This window comes from Penaeus monodon, chromosome 35 (assembly GCF_015228065.2).
Source record: "Penaeus monodon isolate SGIC_2016 chromosome 35, NSTDA_Pmon_1, whole genome shotgun sequence".
Classification (NCBI taxonomy): domain Eukaryota; kingdom Metazoa; phylum Arthropoda; class Malacostraca; order Decapoda; family Penaeidae; genus Penaeus; species Penaeus monodon.
In genome coordinates, this window is record NC_051420.1 from 9,543,072 (window position 1) to 9,558,022 (window position 14,951).

At 42.5% G+C, this 14,951-nt stretch overlaps 1 protein-coding gene across 3 annotated transcripts in view; it reads right to left on the minus strand.

Annotated features, from left to right (window-relative positions):
* Positions 1-14,288, minus strand: part of LOC119595046 (protein obstructor-E-like) — a 15,860-nt gene extending 1,572 nt beyond the window's left edge. For 2 of the 3 annotated variants that reach the window (XM_037944177.1, XM_037944175.1), the window contains exons 1-4: positions 14,191-14,288; positions 3,487-3,720; positions 2,005-2,196; positions 1,555-1,768 (exon numbers count right to left, since the gene is read on the minus strand). In XM_037944177.1, coding sequence (XP_037800105.1) covers positions 1,555-1,768; positions 2,005-2,196; positions 3,487-3,720; positions 14,191-14,236 — 686 coding nt within the window. In that variant the 5' untranslated portion in view covers positions 14,237-14,288. Of the gene's footprint in view, positions 1-1,554; positions 1,769-2,004; positions 2,197-2,525; positions 2,745-3,486; positions 3,721-14,190 lie in introns of all 3 variants that reach the window. The other variant, XM_037944176.1, reaches the window with a different exon arrangement.
* Between the last annotated feature and the right edge of the window lie 663 nt (positions 14,289-14,951).

Consider the following 14,951-nt stretch of genomic DNA (forward strand, 5'->3'; position numbering starts at 1 on the left):
GGTGAGGTGGGGGGAGAGAAGGTGGTGGTGGTGGTGGGGGAGAGGGGGGTGGTGGGGGAGAGAGGGGGGTGTAGGGGTGGAAGAGAGAGAGGGGTTGGGGGGAGGGAGGGGTGTGGTGGGAATGAGCGAGGGGTGTGGGGGAGAGAGAGGGGATAAGTTGGGGGGAGAGGTCAAATGGGGGAGAATGAATCGGGGTGAGGTGGGGGAAAGAGGGGGTGAGAGGTGAGGGAATGAGAGGGGGAAAAGTGGGAGTGAGTTAGGAAAGAGGGGGTGAGGTGGGGATAGAGTGAGGTTGAGGTGAGGGAAGAGAGGAAGGGTGAGGAGGGAGAGAGAGGAGAGGGGTGAGGTGAGAGAAGAGAGGGGTGAGGTGGAGATAGAGAGAGGGTGGGTTGGGGGGAGGGGAGAAGGGCGAGAGGGGACGAGGTGGGGAAATCCCCTCATAGGAAATGTTATGAGGGACCTTTGGCTTCAATTTTTTTCTTGGGGGGGGGGGGGGGCTATGGGACGTGAGGGGGGTGGGGGGTTGTGAAGTTCTCAGGAAAAAAATCTTTCCTTGTATCAGTTATATCGCATGAATGTTATGGTAAATGGTTTTATTGACGTTCTGGCATCCATGCAATGAGAGATGTATATGCGAAAGTGCCTGTGTGTGTATGAGATACTGAGCACTGGTAATTGAAGAAACAGAATAACAAGAGACGGAGAGAAAGGGAGGCAAGGAATGAGAGAGGGAAAGAGAGAGTCAGAGAGTCAGAGAGTCAGAGAGAGAGAGAGAGAGAGAGAGAGAGCGTCGCAGGGAGACGGAAAGACGCGTCAAGAAAGCCGTTTCACACAGAGCCCCAAACACACAGGCATCTCACAGGGGTCAGCCAAGAAGCCAAAGATCCCACAGTAACCGATCCTCCGTAAGTAAGTAACAAGTGAATCATGTTTGGAAGTTAGGACATGCACCTGTGTATCCAGTGTGCTGCAACTCGCCTTTTGTTACTAAATCAAATGTGCATAAAATGATCTGAACTGAAATGTTTGAATGTTAAAAAATCTCTTGCTTACTAATTTCTATTGTACCATCTTCATGCAAGTGCGAGGTTATGTCCAGGATAGTCTAAAGGTAGATCTTTCAAACAAGGAAACAGACAAAAAACACGAACTAGTATGACCCATGATTAACAAGGTGAAAAAATGAGAATATCTAGGTTAATTGATTCTCTAAGTGATCACTCCAAAGAAAAGTTGAAAGAGATAACCAAGGTCTTTTTCCGAGGGGCATGCAGTGATGCAATCAGGCGTACGGGGTACAAGGGCATATGACATTTTGAGAAATAATCTACCCGTATTACTGAGAGGATGTACAAGTAGGTATATCCCATATGCAAACCTTATAAAGAACAAGAGAGGGAGTTTTTTTCTTTTCTCTCTTCTCTCTCGTCTCATTTTTTTCTCTCCCTCGTTTTTTTGTAGGGGACATTGAATGCCATATTGAACCACTGCACGTTTTTCCCCACAGGAAGAAGGAGGGGGGGGGACCCACGCCAGAGGCTCTTTTCCACTTACCATCCGGGAACGAACTCGGGGTCCTCGCACTTTCCGAGGCCGTCAGTGTCTCCGATCTGGAACACGGTGCCGATGGGGCAGCCGTACTCGCGAACAACGCCGTCGATGCAGATGAAGTATTGGCGGCAGTCGTTGGGGTGGGCGTGGCGGCTGAAGGACCCGGTGGCTGCGAGCTCTCCTGGGGCGGGGCACACGAAGTCCTGCTGCATGGCGTCTGCGGGAGAAGAGGGCAGGGGGGAGGGGGTGGTTAGTCCCGAGGGGGGGAAGGTGGTGGAGAAGAAGAGAAAGGGAGAGAAAAGAAGGAATGGAGGGAGAGTTTTTTTTTATACTCTCTCTCTCCCTCTCTCCATATACACAAATAAACATCTACATATATAAATATCTGCATATGCATACATACACCCAACAATATACTCCATCTGTTCCACCATGCATACGAAATGGCTTTACCTCTCTGCTGCTTGCACTCGGGAATGTTGTCCATCCAGTTGCAGACGCGGGACTTCCTGTCGTAGGCCAGGCCGGGGGCGCAGGCGTAGCGGGAGGCCTCACCGTCCCAGCAGGACCAGAAGACGGAGCAGTCATCAGTGTCGGGGAAGATGCCGTACAGGTTGGGGCAGTGGGGGGTGGAGATGGGGGGTTCTGCAGGGTAAAGGGGTAGCTGTCAGGATACGTCCGGGCTTGCCGAGGAGAGAGGGATATATGGCAGTTTATATTCCAATTTCAGATATGTTTCATGATTTGGATATATCATAATACGGATTGTATTTCCCTGTATTTGATGTCTGCAGCCTATGTATTGTGTATTTCTGTACAAGGGAGCATGCAGGTGAGACATGATTTTTTTTTACAACTATGCGCATGCAAAAAACAACAACAAAAGGTTGGGAGTGACTAGAGAGAAAAAAAAATAACAGGCACGTCGCTGTCTCCTCTTATTTCCGCCATCTTGCTTCTTGGAGTAGGCCTACCCAGCTCAGTGCGGTTGGTACAGTCGATGGTGAAGATGTAGTTGCAATCTTCGAACTGGTCGTTGGTGTCGTCGAAGGCCAGGCCGTTCCCGCACAGCCTGAACTCCGGAACGCCGTCCTTGCAGCTCCAGTAGGCGTCGCACTGGCTCTCGTGGGGGAAGAAGCCGTTGTCTTTGGGACACAGGAAGTCCTCGTAGACTATGTCACTCTGAGCCATGCCTGTGCCCGTTCCAGAACCGTCACCATTATTAGAGAGGGGTACTGAGTGGGATTTGTGTGTATGGAAGATGGGGGAAAGAAGAAGGAGAGGAGGAGGAGGAAGATAAAACATGGAAGAATACCCCACCACGTAAGAGGTTGAATGCTCCTTGCTGCTGCTGTTGTGGAATGAGATGTTATTATTGTGCTACTTTCCCCATCCGTAGAACCTGTGAATGTGTTACCTTGTCTACACCGTGAGAAGGCTATCTGTAGAAGGGGTTACTCGCGTACGTGTCGAGTAAAATATGTACTATAACACTAAAGAGTAACCAACACCTGTGATATAAACTGAACAGAAAAGAAGGTGCCAGAGGAGGAGAATTTTTAAAAACACAGTACAATGTGCAAGAAAAGACAATATCATTACACCGAGGGTATACACTGACCACCGATCACCAGTTAATTGTTCTGTGTCCTGTGACTGTGACATTTGTTCGCATGTCCCACAGACTGTTTTAAGGTGCCGTGAAAATTGCCCAAAACCGAGGGTTGCGTGGAGTGGGGTTGGAAGATGGTAGTGAAATTATGAGGCCTTTTGTTTCTCTTGTCGATGTATCAGTGTAAAGATACTGGCAGAACACCGTGTCCTTGCTGTATCAGATAGGGGGTTTATCAGGCTGTGATGTATCAAGGCTATGCAGTAGCGATATCAGGCGGGGTTAGCGCCGCAGTGGGTGCTGCCGTGTGCCTCCCGGCGTACCGAACTGGGTGCGGAGGCCACAGTCAACGTTGTGGCTGTAATCGCAGTTCTCCCTCAGGTTCTCGGGGTCGCTGTTGTCGAAGGCCAAGCCGTTGCCGCAGACCTTCAGGGTAGGGACGCCGGCCTCGCACGAGTAGTACTTGTCGCAGGAGAGTTCGTGGGCGTAGAAACCGAATTCGTGAGGACACACGAAGTTCCCGGGTCCTTCGAGAGCGACTGTCGATTCCTGGGCGCCTGTGCACGGGACGACGAGGGAAGAGGGGGAAGGAAGAGAAAAAGTTAATAAGGAAAAAAAACAAAAACAAAATCGAAGGCAACATGCTTCGTTTCGTCATGCGGGAGGCAAGCCAAGGCGCGCGCACTCATGACGGGTTGCCTGCATGAACGGCATTGGAGACATGAGTAATAAAGGCTGGCTGAAGCTGCAGCGTGCAATTGCAAAATAACATGTATGCATTGTTCCCTAAAAAAAATAGCACTGTCATTTTGTAAGGTTATTATACTCCAGATAATAGCATTATTATATTATCAAGGCAACAGTTATTTGGTCAAATAGCTTACAATCATCAAACTTTTTAAAGCGGTTGTTATAGTCTAATTGATACCTAAGTATGAAAAAAAGTTAACATAATATGAAAGCGGCTGTTACCTTGTTAATAATTGCTCGTATTAGTTAAACCAGTGTAATTTCCTTTTTTTTTATTCCAATATACCAGCATCATTACGTCATCAAAGCAGTTGCAATACTCTTATCAAAATGCCTACATACTCAGCATCAAAGGGTTAATACAGTTGACACAGATATTACAAATTAGTAGTCAATAGCCCCTTTTTGTCAGTAATAAGGGAAAATGACGTAGGAAAAGTGAAAAAAAAAATTAGGTTAAAGAAGAGTTAGTAAAAGTGAAGAAATACTAAAGTTGTTTATTTTCAAAGCTTTATCAGTCAAGTTACAATGATAACGACATTAGTGTGTTAATGATGAATATGATAATAATAATAATAATAATAATAATAATAATAATAATAATAATAATAATAATAATAATAATAATAACAAAAAGATTAGTAAGTACAAGAACGACAAAAAAGAAAACAACACTAATACAAGCATAACAAGATCTTCAAAGCACATTAAGTTGCAGTTTAAGCTGAGTTAAGCACAGAGTTAATTGTCACAGAATCGGCCACAGCTTAAAGAAAAAGACAGCTGTGTGACTAAGAAGAGACAGACAGCAGAAGAAGGAACAGCTGGAGGGAACCGCAGATGACAGCTGAAACTCCACTTCGCTCATAAGGCCAAAAGAGCGAGAAATTATTTGGAAAAAAAAAAAGATAAATTCCCGAAATGGAAACTCTATTAAGGGAGTTGTCAGGTGTTGCTTTTTTGGTGGATTTTCTTTCCTTTTTTTTGGGGGGGGGGGGCGGAATGTAGGTTAATAACCTCACACACACACTATTCTCTCTTCTTCATTAATTATGTTTATCTAATTCTCCTTTCTCACTTCCCCTCGTATTCTTTAAGATATATTTCTCCTATCTCTCCCTCTCCCTCCCTTTATCTTCCCTCTCCCTCTACGACTTTCCCCTCCCCCTCCCCTACGTCCTTAATCTCTATAACAAAGAAAAAAATGGCAATATTGCAAAGGCGACACACTTTTTTAGGCCTCACTTCACACTCAGGTCATTCGCATTTGCAACACTGAGTCCCCGTTGACTAGCTATAGAACGCAATATTGCAAGTTGCGTATTAGGTAACAGAGCTGATTTTGGGAAGCTGTGTGACAAGAGTGGGTAAGATTGTTATTTATATTTTTTTTTATTTTTTTTTTCTTGTTTGTTTCTTAAGCGTTGAGGGGAAAAAATGGAATAGGAAATGAATGAATAAGAATGATGATAACGAATATGTATTGATACCAAATATTGTCGTAAGGGACCTGTTCTGATCATTGTGTGTGTGTGTGTGTGTGTGTGTGTGTGTGTGTGTGTGTGTGTGTGTGTGTGTGTGTGTGTGTGTGTTTGTGTGTGTGCACGCGCATGAAATCATACCTGTAATATATTAACCCCCACGCGACGTCCTCCCAGCAGTAAAAAGAAAACGAGAGAGCGAAAGAAAACGAGACAGCGAGAGAAAACGAGGGAACGAAGAGAACGAGACAACGAGAGAAAACGAGCGAACGAGAAGAGAAAACGAGACAGTGAGAGAAAACGAGACAGCGAGAGAAAACGAGACAGCGAGAGAAAACGAGCGAACGAGAAGAAAACGAGACAGCGAGAGAAAACGAGAAGAGGGAGGGGGGGCAAAAGAAAACGAGAGAGAGAGAGAGAGCGAAAGAAAACGAACGTCGCGCTTGACTCCGAGGGAGGTATGTGCAGGTCATGCAAGTTGACGGAGGTTTGAAGGCGTGGAAGTTGGGGGGGAGGGGAGGGAGGGGGGGAGGGGGGATGTCACCTACGCAAGAAGTTGTGTGGGGTTAAGGAGTGGGGGGGGGGGAAGTGGAGAGACGCGGGGAAGGGGGGGGGGAAGGGGGTAAAGTAAGGGGTTGGGGGAAATTGGGATAAATATGGGAATGGAATGTGTGAGAAAAAGGGGGAATTAGGGGGTAGAGGGAGATGGGGAAGAGGGTAAGAAACAGAAGGATGAAAGGAGTAGGAAGAGGAAAGGGTGGAGTAGTAAGGGAGAAAAAAGGGTAAAGGGGAGAGGAACAAAACAGGGAAGAAAGGAAGACGAAGAAGCGACAGGGGAAAGAAGGGGGGAGGAGAGGGAGGAGAGAGAAATAGGAAAAGAATGAACACTGAAGAAAAAGGAGAAGAGGGTGGAGGATGTCAGGGGTAAGGAGGAGGGGTAATAAGGGGTAAGGTGGGGGGGGGGGGGAGGTTAAAGTCACCTTGAACACTCCACGAGAAACAAGTTCTTTCGATGGTTGTGTGCGTGTGTGTATGTGTGTATGTGTATGTATGTATGTATGTATGTGTAAGTGTATGTGTGTGTGTAAGTGTAAGTGTATGTGTTTGTGTGTGTAAATGTGTAAATGTGTAAATGTGTAATTATTAGTGCTAGTGTGACAGTGATAGTCATAATTTTAATGTAGTATTTGTGTACGTGTACGCATGCGTATGCATCTGCGATCGTGCGTGACAAAAAAAAAAAAAAAGGAAAGAAAAAAAAAAAGAAAAGGCAAAAAAAAAGAAAAACAAAACCCAAAAAAAGGGCAGAACACAAAGAGAAAATCATAACTCGGAACAACAGATCCCAGCGGAGAGGCGACACAAGGCTCGTGACACCATTTCGAAAGCGATCACACGTGCGCGGGCGTCGGCGGCACGTGACGCTCGAGCGATGCACGAAGAGAGGGCTGATAAATGTAAGAAGAGTTGAGAAGGAGAATTAATGAAATGGAGAGGTTACGAATGAGAGTTAGGAAATGTCGGGTGAGATAAGAATGGAATGAAAAAATGTGGAAGAAGTTACGAAGGAGAATAAAGGTAGAAGTTACGAATGAGAATAATTAAATGGAGAAGTTACGAATGAGAATAAAGGTAGAAGTTACGAATGAAAATTAATAAATGTAGAAAGAGTTACGAATGAGAATAAAGGTAGAAGTTACGAATGAAAATTAATAAATGTAGGAAGAGATACGAATGAGGAACAATGAATGTTCAAAGAGTTAGCAAGGAGAATAATTGATAATTGTAGAAAGAATTGGGAAAATGAATAGAATTTGGGAAGAATTACGAATGATACTTGATGCAATGTAGAGAATTAATGAATGAATGTCGGAATAGATAGGAATGAGAATTGATAAATGTAGGAAGTGAAAGAAATGAAAATTGATAAATGTTGGAAGAGATACGAATAAAGATTAACAAATATAGGAAGAGTTACGAATGAGAATTATCATTATCAGTTATTGCTATAAGATGTTATATTGTTGAGAAAATGAGATTTTGTTAGCAAATCGCCCAAAAAAATGTAGAATTGAAAATATAATAATAATAATAATAATGATAATAATAATAATAATAATAATAATAATAATAATAATAATAATATCATAATTCTGAACAAGATGAACAAATTTGTCAATATCGAAACGAACATTGCACTCGTGGGATAATGATCCAGTCTCGTTCAACCTTTATTTTACATCAAATTCTTTCAGCCAAAAGACCTTGAGTTCTAAAGCAACAAGAGACAGAGAGAGATACGACGCGGCTTTGCAAAGTGGTGGGTTTCTTGCAAGCCATTAGTCCCGAGCGCAGGTGGTTTGGTTCCCAGATGGCTATTTTCCCACAAAATACTTCCGTTAGAAATTCAATCACTCTTCTCTCTGTCTCTGTCTCTGTCTCTCTCTCTCTCTCTCTCTCTCTCTCTCTGGTAATGGTAATGAGAATATATATATATATATATATATATATATACACATATATATACACATATATATACATATATATACATACATATACATATATATAATATATATAGATAGAGAGTGAGAGAGAGAGAGAGAGAGAGAGAGAGAGAGAGAGAGAGAGAGAGAGAAAGGGAGAGAGAGGGGTGGGAGAAAGAGAAAGAGAGAGAAAGAAAAAAAAGAAAAGGAAAGAGAGACAGAAAGAACTGGAGAAAGAAAGAAAAGGAGAGAAAGACAGGGAGAGATAGAGAAAGTAAGAGCTTTTATATGAGTATGCAGAAAGTATAAGGTTTCCGAGAGCATAATTTCTGAGCAGCAGCGTGAGAGTTAACAGTTAACACAGTTTAGCTTTTGTTTTCATAAAGCGCTTTGCCACGAGAGAGACAGGGTTGCCATAACTTTCATAACTGTAATGACTTGATTTTCTCTTTATATTTGTTGCAGTTATGATCTGTTGTGTTGACTCGCATTACACGATATAACGATTACGGGTGGCATTGCAATCGTTTTAATATGAATTGAATTAAATAATGAAAATACAGATTTACCCAATAAAGGCGTGGAATTTTAGTTGTTAAAAAAAATTAGAAATTACATTACAGTTACCGAAAAATATATTTTAAAAAAATAAGCTAAATATATAGATAATCAAACTACTGAAAAACAGAGGAATCACGATAAATAACAGAGGAGAAATCAGACATAAAAGATAGAGGATAATAATCATAAAGTGAGATAGGAAAGTGGAGTTTAACCAGCGACAGTTTTGGGAAAATATGTTTGTTTGTTTGTGAGTGCGTGTATATGTGTGGATGTTTGTGTATAACTGTGTATGTGCGTGGGTTTGTGTGTCTGTGTGTTTATGTGTATATGTTCTCGTTCTTGTGTGTGTGTGTGTGTGTGTGTGCGTGTGTGTGTTTGTTTGTGTTGTGTGTGTGTGTGTTTGTGTGGTGTGTGTGTGTGTGTGTGTGTGTGTTGTGTGTGTGTTGTGTGTTGTGTGTGTGTGTGTGTTTGTGTGTGTTTGTGTGTGCTGTTTATATGTATATGTTCGTGATTCGTGTTCGTGTGCGTGTGTGTGTGTTAAGTATGCGTGTTCGTTTGTTGTGTGTTTGTCTGTTTATATATATATGTTCGTGTTCGCGTGTGTGTGTTCGTATGTTCGTATTCATATTCATGTATGTGTTCGTATTCGTATCGATGTGTGTGCGTGTTCGTGCGCATGTGTGTGTGCAACGTGGATTTTCTCCAGCCCCTTGACCAAGCCGAGAGAAAGCTGTTGCAACTCTGCTGTCATTCACCTAAGGAACCGACCGTCCGATGTTTTTTTTTGTTTTTTGTTTCTTCCTGAGATAGATTACTTTTTACTATTATTTGTTTTATGCAATTATTCTATTTATTCGTCGATTTATTCGTTGACTTTATTTTCATATACTTATGGGTTATATTTATCTAATTTGTATATATATATATATTTTTTTTTTTTTTTCGAGCGTCCTCTCCGACCCAAGAGAAAAATAAACACTACGAGCTTATTTCAATTCAACTTTAAAAACAAACCCATATTCAAATATCCTAAAATAAAGAGAGAAAGAGAGAGAGAGAGAGAGAGAGAGAGAGAGAGAGAGAGAGAGAGAGAGAGAGAGAGAGAGAGAGAGAGAGAGAGAGAGAGAGAGAGAGAGAGGAGAGAAAACGAAACGAAAAAAAAAAGACTATTAAAATTTTAGAAAGTTTTCGCTCTCTTCAAGAACAGCAGGGAGATTGGAACGCTTTTAAAATAAGGAATTTCGTTGAACGTGATTGGCCATTGAACCGCTAGCTACGTGCTTAGCGGGGGGGAGGGGGGAGGCGGATGGTTCACGCTATCTTGCCGGTAGAGTATTATAAATGATTTTTTTTTTTTTTTTTTTTTTTTACTTTCGCATCCCCTTCCTGATGGGATTGGGGAGAGAGAGAAAGAGGGGGGGAGGGAGGGAAATGTGTGTGTGTGTGCGTGTGTATGTGTATGTGTGTGTGTGTGTATGTGTATGTGTGTGTGTGTGTGTGTGTGTGTGTGTGTGGTGTGTGTGTGTTTGTGTGCGTGCGTGCGTGCGTGTGTGTATGTGTGTGAGCGTAAGTATGTGTGTGTATATGTGCACGTGCATGTGCATGTACGTGTGCGTGCGTGTGTATGTCTCCAATATCAAAAAGACACTATCTTCTTACATGACATCTAAATCCTTTTCTGAAGCTATTCTCAGATAAACATCCATCCCAAACAGATATCCACTTTAAACGCATCCAGTTATATATACCAGTGGGTCAGCGGGCAGTCAAGTGCTACATAAAAACACACATAGGCCTAAATACAGTCTCTCTATATTCCCGAGTTATCCACATATTGCATAGATCTTCAAACAACAAATTCAACATCTGTCTGTATACACCCACAAAATGACCATCTCAACTGTTTATTCTCCCATTTCTTCTGCATTTATCATTTATCATTATATGCCTGTATCCTATATAAGCTTCTTTTTTCCCTAGGTAAATTCCTGTGCCTGTTTGACTACAGTTGACTCTTCAGGAAACCGGTTCGCTTCACTACGGTTCGGGGAAAGTCTGACCGAGTGAGGAATGCGTTGAGAGAGAGAGAGAGGGAGAGAGAGAGAGAGAGAGAGAGAGAGAGAGAGAGAGAGAGAGAGAGAGAGAGAGAGAGAGAGAGAGAGAGAGAGAGAGAGAGAGAGAGAGAGGGAGAGAGGGAGAGAGAGAGAGAGAGAGAGAGAAAGAGAGAGAGAGAGGGGGGGGGGGGGGAGAGTTAGACAGACAGATAAAGAAATATATAAATAGATAGTGGTTAACATATCTTCACAAGATGACAAATATGCCTTCTGGATGACCAGAATACCGAATGAACATTGGAGAAAAAAAACATATATAAATATACAAAATATATATATAAGATATAAATAAAAGTAAATATATTCCCGACATTCCCAGCTTTCTACATCATCTCGATTCCCTGTCAAAAATTCTAACAAGTGCGGCCAACCACGTGTTAATTCAACAAACCCCCCTTTTTGCACAGTGAAACAGCAGAGTGACCTAACCATGACGAGTAAGTCGTTTGTGCCATGTGTTTAGTTGGCGTCGAGGGCCTGCCATGACTTTGGAAATTTTGGTATCAGTGTGTTCTCTATTCTTTCAAATGCTGGTGTTTTCTTTTCTTTTCTCTCCTTACTCCCTGGTTTATTTATTTTCATTCTTCTTCTAATTATTCTCCTTCTTTGTGTTAATTAGTTATCTGTTTATTTCTAACTGTGCGATTCTCAATCTCGCGTCGAACTCAACTAACTGTGCACTCCTGTGTGTGTCTCCCCGCTTCCTTTCCCTTCCTTGCCTTGCCTTTCCCTCCCCCACTGCCTTTCCTCAGTCTTGTTTTACTTGACCGGGCTTACCTTACCTTCATGGCGGCCCACGTTACCCTTCAGACCACGCCCTCTTTCTCTTTCTATCTTCTTTCCTACCCTTCCCTTCCCTCCCTCCCTCCCCCCCTCTCTCCTCTCTTTCTAACCCTTCCCCCGCCCCGCCCCACCCCTCCATCCCCAATCCCCGCCCCACCCTCCCTCCACTCCTATCCCCGCCCCTCCCTTCGCTGACACCACCATACCTGACCTGCGTCGTAACCACTAATCACTTTCACTTCTCAGGTAGTCTAACGGGCTTGGGACGCGACCTGCTATGAGGCGGTGGGTTAAGGGGAGGGAGGGAGGGACCGGAGGGGAGAGGAAGGAGGAGGCGGAAGGAGGGAGGGAGAGGGATGGTGGAGGCGGTGGGGTGGAGGGAGGGAAGGACCGGGGGAGAGGAGGAGGTGGGTTGGAGGGAGGGAGAGAGAAGGATAAGGAGGCGGAGGGGTGGAAGGAGAGAGAGAGAGGGGGATGGAAGAGGAGGAACGGAGGGAAGGGGAAATAAAGAGGGAGGGAGGGAGGGAAAGGAGAGAAAGAGAGGGAAGGAGAAGGAGAGAGAGAGGAAAGGGTAGGCTGACGAAAGAAAGAGTGAAGGAGAGAGAAGGAGAAAGGTAAAAAGGATCGGAATGTAAAAATATTGGGTCAAGGGGGAGGCCAGGGGGGTAAGGGTTAAAGAAGGGGGGGGAGGGGTCGATAGGCCCGTTAAGGAAAGAGGAGTGTCAAGTGATTTTTTTTTTTTTTGTGATTTTCTTGAAGGTGATAGCGCCGAAAGAGGGAATGGGGGAAGAGGGGAGAATTAAAACTATTTCCGTTAATTAATTGTGAAATATTGCTGATAATAATTTAGACAGAAAAAAACAACAACAACGAAAAACAAATCGAAGAATCAAAAACAAAAGCTAATCAAAATAGGAAAAAAAATAACAATGATGAAGAACAGGACCAAGAAAAAAAAATAAAAATAAAAGAAGAAGAAAACAAACAAAAAACGAAAGAAAAAAAGAACAAGAATAAAAAAAATAAAGAAACAAACAGAACAAGAAAAAGAAGAAGAAGAAGAAGAAGAAGAAGAAGAAGAAGAAGAAGACCAAAAAGAGAGGAATCTGAATCGGTGCGAGGGGAGAAAGGTAACACGAGACGCATACCCAACCCTTTCACTTTCAGGGGGGGGGTATGGAGAGGGGGGGAGGGTTATGGAGAGGGAGTGTGAGTGGCTAAACAACATACGCAATCTATGAGTGTGTGTGTGAAGGGGGTATTTGCGTGTGAAATTTGCGTGTGATTGTGTGTTTGCGTGCGTATGTGAGAATGAGTGGGTGTGTGTATGTGTAGGGGGGGAGTGTGTCTGCGTGTGTGTGAGTGTGTGTGTAGAATGGTGTAGTGCCGTATGTGTGTGTTTGATTGCGTGTGTGTGTGTATTGATGATTGGAGTTGTGTGTATGTCTGCTGAGTGATATCGTGTCGTACGAGTACGATATGCTTACGTTGTGCGTGCGTAGTGTACCATATCGGTAAGTGCGCGCGATTATGTGTGTGTTTGTATTTGCGTATGCTTGTGTATTTCACTCTATATCTGTTATTTCTTCATGAGTGCATATATATTCACAAAGAAAAAATAAAATAGACTATTTTACACCGTAGAAGTACACGAAAATATCACACGAGCATATTTTTTTTCTAGAGGCTGTTAAAGAGGTCCTACCATGTTACGATCTTTGGACATATCTATATCGGCAAGGAAAAAGTGATGAATATCATTACTTGCTAAAAAATAAATAAAATAAAAATCAACGCAGAGATGGAAGGCTTGTAGATGGAAATAAGGAAGGGAGAGAAAAGGAAGGAGACGAGAGTAAATGGAGAGAGAGAGAGAGAGAGAAGGAGAGAGAGAAAATGTAAACCTGAGTGAGAGTGAGAGAAAGAGAAAGATATACGTTAGAGAGAGAGTGAGAGTGAGAGAGAGAGAGGAGAGGAGAGAGAGAGAGGAGAGAGAGAAGAGAGAGGAGAGAGAGAGAGAAGAGAGAGGAGAGAGAGAGAGAGAGAGAGAGAGAGAGAGAGAGAAAGAGAGACAGAGACAGACAGACAGACAGACAGACGCAAAGGACAAAACACAGACGTAACAGCTAAAATACGCAATTCACTTCTAAACAGAATAACACATTAGACAAAACCACACATTGCATATTGCAAGATAAACCAAAATCCATGCAATATATAAAACAGATACACAGAAACGCAAAAAAAGACGAAGAAATAAACAGAAAGACTGATAACACAGGAATTTATCAGATGACCCAAAAATTCACAACAGAATAAAAAAACACACGTCGAAAACTTTAAAAAAATCATTTTGGTTATAAGTTAGATAATTACTTAGGAGAGAGTTGAAGTCTCCACAATCGAGTGACAAAGTTATAAGGTAATAAATAATTACCCGGGTACTTATTACATAAAGTAATAAATAGAATATATCAGATTCAGTTTTGAAGAGATTATTCGAAAACAATACCATAATATTCTTAAAATGAGTTAAATTATAGCCAACAATCAGAATTTCCATGAAAACAAAAATTAATAATATTAACTCGCTATATATAAACACTTGTAATCAGTGACACTTAAGTGAAAACCAAAAATAATTATTTTAACTCTCTCTATATATATAAACACTTTTGCTCAGTGACACTTAAATGTAATCCAAAATTAATTATATTAACTCTCTCTATATATATAAACACTTGTACTCAGTGACACTTAAATCAGCACTATTGAAACTTGCTGTCACGGATCACCAACATATAAATAGTTCACTACGTCTTTTTTTTTCAAGTACACAGCAAATGACGTACCGGTGGCGACCACGCCAACAAGGAGAAGTGCGACGATGTTCCTCATCTTGAGACTGTTATAACAGAACTGTGACTCTGACCGGCTCCGCGCAGCCTTATATACCTGGCATCCGGGACCTTCGGCGGCCGCGCATGCGCACAACACTCGCTTCCGACGAACTTTCAAATATCCTTTGTTTTGTTACAGATTGATCCATTTCGTCTATACCGGTACGGTTTCCTGACGAGATATAGATAAATCTAAACATTCCAAACGCCATCGGGTTAATTAAAAACACCCCCCCAAAAAATTAAGACTTAAGAAACTCAAATGAAAGAAAAAAAAACAGAAGATGTGTAAGACGTAAAAATAACAGCGAGAAGGAGTTTCTTGTTATCCTTGAGAATCGAACCCTCTCGCGAGACGCCGGCAAGGAGGTCGGGATGCCATCTTCAGGGGAAAGGCGGCGGAGGGAAGGGAGAGGGGGGTGGGGGTGAAATGCTCCTGCGGGAAGTCACTTTTCTTCTTCTTCGTCTTCTTTTTCTTATCATTTTTCTTATTATTCTTGTTTCTCTCTGTCTCTCTCTGTCTGTCTCACTCTCTCTCTCTCTCTCTCTCTCTCTCTCTCTCTCTCTCTCTCTCTCTCTCTCTCTCCTCTCTCTCTCTCTCTCTCTCTCTCTCTCTCTTCTGTGTGTTTCTTCGTCTTCATCGTCTTTTTTTTCTTTTTTTCTTCATCGTCATCTTCTATTTCATCTTCTTTTTCTTCATCTTACCTTTCTTG